The following is a 4,885-nucleotide window of genomic DNA, read 5'->3' as shown; positions in this document are numbered from 1 at the left end:
GCAAAGTACACTAAGTGCATAAAGAAACATTTATCTCCTCTATGGGGAATATAAAGACTAAAAGGCAGAGGAATTACCAAGGGCAGGCCTTGAAGGATCTGATAGAAGAGAGTGGTGAGGAAGTGTGAAGAAAAACGGAAGTTTTCGCAGATGAGAAAGTATGAAAATAGAGGAATATATCACATATGATAGGTACTTCCTTCATACAAGTTAATAAAAAGAAGAGCCTGAATAACCTGAGAATATAATTTATGGAGATAGAAATGGAGGATTTGAGCAACTGAAGGGGAGGTGGTGCTGCATAAGCTATATGGAAAAAAGTGATTGAGTAAGCAGTTGCAACTGCTGACATTTTAAAGCAAACTACTTTGGAAGGTACCAAACGTACCATGCCCTGTTTTCTTCTCTTTGGGATAAGGTCTATTGCGTCCATTTAAGGACTTTTTTTTTTTTTTTTTTTTTTTTCAGATGGAGTCTCGCTGTCGCCGAGGCTGGAGTGCAGTGGCCGGATCTCAGCTCACTGCAAGTTCCGCCCCGCTGATTTAAGCCATTCTCCTGCCTCAGCCTCCCAAGTAGCTGGGACTACAGGCGCCCGCCACCTTGCCCGGCTAGTTTTTTGTATTTTTTAGTAGAGACAGGGTTTCACCATGCTAGCCAGGATGGTCTCGATCTGCTGACCTCATGATCCTCCCGTCTCGGCCTCCCAAAGTGCTGGGATTACAGGCTTGAGCCACCGCGCCCGGCCGGGACTTTAATGATTCCGTAATTTTTAATTAACATGAATTCAAGGACTTTAATGATTTTAATCCCTTAAGGTCTTTAATGGATTATAGGACTTTAATGATTCCATACTTTTTCATTAACACGAACAATTTCATTCAAGCATAACGTTTATGGGTAAGGTGAAAAATAAAGAAATCTAGCAGAACAACATGCTTTTATTTTACCATCATGCAAAAAAGGAAGACAAATATGCCAATGGTACACTTCCAATTTGTCAGAGCAATTTCACAGTATTTAAGCAATTTAGGAAAAAAGACACATCACTTACTAAGTTGTTACCAGGGAAAATTATCATGTAAGACAATCAATTAAACCACACTTTTGTAGATTATTTTTCCATGAAGGCAATTCGACAAGCCTAACAAAGACCAAGTTGTTCAAACTATGTTTCTAGGAATATAGTTTAACAGAAACAACAAGTTGAAAACTGTTATGAATATTCATATGTCTCTATATTGTACAGGAAAGTAAAGACTATTGTTCTTCCAAATGTTCCCAACTGAAATCAAAAGAATGCACAGCTCAATTTTCACAGTAAGTTTAGAAACAGAAAAAAAATAAGATTTTACTAAATCCTAATGAAATAACAATCTTCTACATAAATCAGGTCACAAAACAAGAAAGCAAGCATTCAAACTTGCGTTGTGTTTCTTTAAAGAACCCTTGTCTAGGCAACATATTTAACACTTTAACCCCTTCAATTCTCCTTTAGCAATCCTGAAAATAATTTCTCCATTCATCACCATTGAGGAGTAAGTACTTCTACCTCGAAGGCTCTTAAGGTCAGCACAGTCTTCATTCTAGGCCCAATTTTTACCTGGCCCATGCCTCTAGCCTTTTGTTCAGTTTCCCCTGCTTAGGGCACCCATCACAATCTCTTTAGTTCTTCCACCCATTATAAACTAGATCTCACCTTTCATCCCATCTAGATGTGTCTCCCTTTAAATATTCTAGGAGCTGATAAAAGGGCTAGGAAGTAGGAAGTTGGGAAGCAAGAAAGGGGTGGGCGCATAAGATCTCTAGCACTCTATTTTACAGGACAATTCGTCTCTGAAAATGACAGAGCCAAAATGAAATTAAAAGCTTGCTTTTACAAATGTTTCTGAGCTAATACTTTTTTATGAGAGAGGATTGGGAGGCTGAGGCGGGCAGATCACGAGGTCAGGGGTTCGAGACCAGCCTGGCCAGCATGGTGAAACCCCCCATCTCTACTAAAAATACAAAAATTAGCCCAGCATGGCAGTGCGCACTCGTAGTCCCAACTACTCCGGAGGCTGAGGCAGGAGACTCGCTTGAACCCGGGAAGTGGAGGCTGCAGTGAGTCGAGATGGCGCCACTGCACTTCAACCTGGGCGACAGAGCAAGGCTGTCTCAAAAAAAAAAAAAAAAAAAAAAAAAAGAGGAAAAGAGGGAGAGACGGACCTTGGCAGGAGCCAATGCAGGGCAAGTAGCAATAGAAAGTGACTAGAGGTGAAGGAAGAGCAATAAAGTAGCATAAATCACACAGAACAAGCGGCTCACTGCTTTTCTTCTCTGAGTTCGTTAACGTCCAGTAACTGTCCACAGGGCATGTGCCCTTACTTCTCGATGCAGAGCTGAGTAGGTGGAATAGGCTCCCAAAGCTAGAAATCCAGGTGATGGCAACCAGTTCAGAGGCCCTGGGAATAAACAGGGTCCAAGCAGTGCAGATAAAGGCAGTACAATCTACAGTATCATTTGCTTGGCTTACAAGTAGCGTGAAGGATGGCCTCGTAGCATGTGATATTCCAGAACAGCATGAAGGTTATATGGAAGTGTAGAAGCATACCCACCACCGTCTCAATCTTGAGGTTGAGAGAACTGAATATCCAAAGGAAAGAGGGTGCAGAAAAGTCAGCAAAAACAAAACACAGTAGAAGGCATACCCATTGCTGATGCCCAAGCACAAGTCCAGCAGAAGGTGGTAGGAGACCTTGTGCAGGAGTATTCCCAAGGGCAAATGTTAACCAGACTGGAACCCAAAGGGCCTCGGGATCTCTACTGGCTCCCTTAGTGGGCGACGTCTGGCTCTACGGACTCCTTCACGCAACAGGTAGTATTGCAGTGGATTTGGCCACAGATCCTCTTTAATAATCTCAGCAATTTTGTCGGACTCTGGAAGGCTGTGGTCTGAAAACCAGGTGAAGAAGCTGCAGATGAGGTCTTGGTTTCTGCGAATGAAGGACTGGGGTTCATGCCCCCTGCGCCATATAATTGGAGTAGAAAGAGACACCACTCGGCCAGAGGATCTCACCTCATATTCCTTGACAATCAGCTTGTTTCTGAAGTAGGGGTTTCTTCTAAAGAAGAACTTGAACTTGCAGCCGGTTCTAGGGTGTCTGAGTTCCTTCACCTCTAAATTGGTTATGTACCTTAACATCTCCGCATCTTGGCCCCTAATCATGGCGGACAACTGGGGATGGTTTCGAAAAGCTGTCATCCAGAAGCCGGGGATATTCTGAATGATGTAGTTCCTCCGCTCCAGGTAGTGTCGACGCATCCGCCCAAACTTGTGCTCCAGCTGCTGGAAGGCCCTGTCGGCCTGAGCATTCACAGTGTCCAGTTCCAGCTGGATGGCCTCCAGAGGGTCCATGCGGAGAGCCTCATGCAGAGGCCAGGGCCCTTCCTCCTCCCTCGCCTCCTCCTCCACTCCATCTTCCTCCGCCACTTCTATGTCTTCACCTTCCGGCAGCTGCTCCTCTACCTCCATCTGCTCCTCCACTACCTCCTCCTCCGCCAGGCCTTCCTTCACCACCACCTCAGCGCTCTCCCCCTCAGCCACGGCTGCTGAGACAGTGGCGCACTTTCCTGTCTTCACCTCCTCGGTGTCGTTCTCGGCCCCCGCCCCCGCCGGCAGCTCAGACGCGGATCTCTCCGCGCCACAGATTTCTAGGGCCTTCTCTCCACCCTGAACGCCCTTTTTCAAGCTGCGGTCCACTGCCACCACCACAGAAGCGGCTGCCAGGCCCTCAACGGGAGGCTGGCCCTCTTCCTGCCCGGCTTTGATCGCCACATGACCGCGACCCCCAATAACTCGGATCTGCGGAGTACTGCCACGGCCCGCGGGATCCTGAGGTACGCCCCCCTCCTCTGAAGGCTGTGGAGGCGGGAGCGCGATGGTCTCCGAGCCTCCCTCACCCGGCTCCGCCATCACCTGTGTCGCCTCGCTTTGGTCGCGGAGCTTCAGGCACTGGTGTGCGTCCGGGTCGCTCGGGACGTAGTCAGAAATAATGATGCTGTGGGTTTGGAGGGGAGGGGTCCTCTCGACCCCATCCACGCCGCTCATGTTGGTAACAGTCGGACTGAACCGCAGGTGAACGCCCTTTTTCCTCAGAGAAGCCGAGCACGGAGCTAACCGCCGCTCGCACCGCCCGCTCTCCAGTCTCACTAACGTCTCCGCGGCGGTGTCGTCAGGGATGCAGATCTCACGGTATCGCGAGAACTTACTGAGCCGGGATTGGTTCCGCCGCTCCCTGACAGCCAACCGGATTCTCTGGGCTTTACTTATGTGAATTTACCCATAGCAACAGTAATTTTAACTACGTAAATAAATGTAGATTGTGCTAAGTCTGAAAGCACTGACGACCCACCTTGAGATGCATCTGGAGACTGCCCCCAGCATGTAGGAGCAGTTGTAAAATCACAGCTGTAACAGTGCCTGCTCTCCAGTGTCTGAAAACAAATGTTTTTCTGGTTTTCAGGTTTTCACTTTTTTGAGACTATTAATCTTAAAAAGAAGTCTTTTGCTCCTAGTTACATGGAGTAACTAATATTTCCCCCCTTCTTAGTAAAAGTGACATAAAAATGTCAAGTCTAGCCTCTACGATTACCGGGGGAAAAAAAGCTACTCAGCTTCTTACCACTAAAGCGATGCATATTATTCATTGCTAATTTTTTATGTATAATCTGCATCAAATAAGAGTTTGTGCTGCATAATATCTGTAGGAATTAAGCCAGGATCAGTTTGCTAAATGTTGTTTCATGCCTCCTCACTGCAAGAAAGAGGAAAGAATAACTATTTCCAGCCCCATGAACTTAAATTTGCTATTATATTTAGTTATGTAAGATAGGAATGTTTGGCTCT

The 4,885-nt window shown here is 46.4% G+C and overlaps 1 protein-coding gene across 1 annotated transcript; it reads right to left on the bottom strand.

The window, feature by feature from the left end:
* Positions 1–918: 918 nt before the first annotated feature.
* TSPYL1 (TSPY like 1) lies at positions 919–4,363 on the bottom strand. The gene has a single exon (XM_023219029.2). It carries the CDS (start codon positions 4,085–4,087, stop codon positions 2,765–2,767), a length of 1,323 nt encoding a protein of 440 aa, XP_023074797.1. The 5' UTR covers positions 4,088–4,363; the 3' UTR covers positions 919–2,764.
* Between the last annotated feature and the right edge of the window lie 522 nt (positions 4,364–4,885).

Source organism: Piliocolobus tephrosceles, chromosome 5, assembly GCF_002776525.5.
Source record: "Piliocolobus tephrosceles isolate RC106 chromosome 5, ASM277652v3, whole genome shotgun sequence".
Lineage (NCBI taxonomy): Eukaryota > Metazoa > Chordata > Mammalia > Primates > Cercopithecidae > Piliocolobus > Piliocolobus tephrosceles.
The sequence above is the reverse complement of the archived record's forward strand: the minus strand, read 5'-3'. Positions and strand labels throughout refer to the sequence as shown.

Excerpts from the sequence above, each read along its gene's own strand:
- TSPYL1 (XM_023219029.2), bottom strand. The coding sequence starts at position 4,087 with ATGAGCGGCGTGGATGGGGTCGAGAGGACCCCTCCCCTCCAAACCCAC.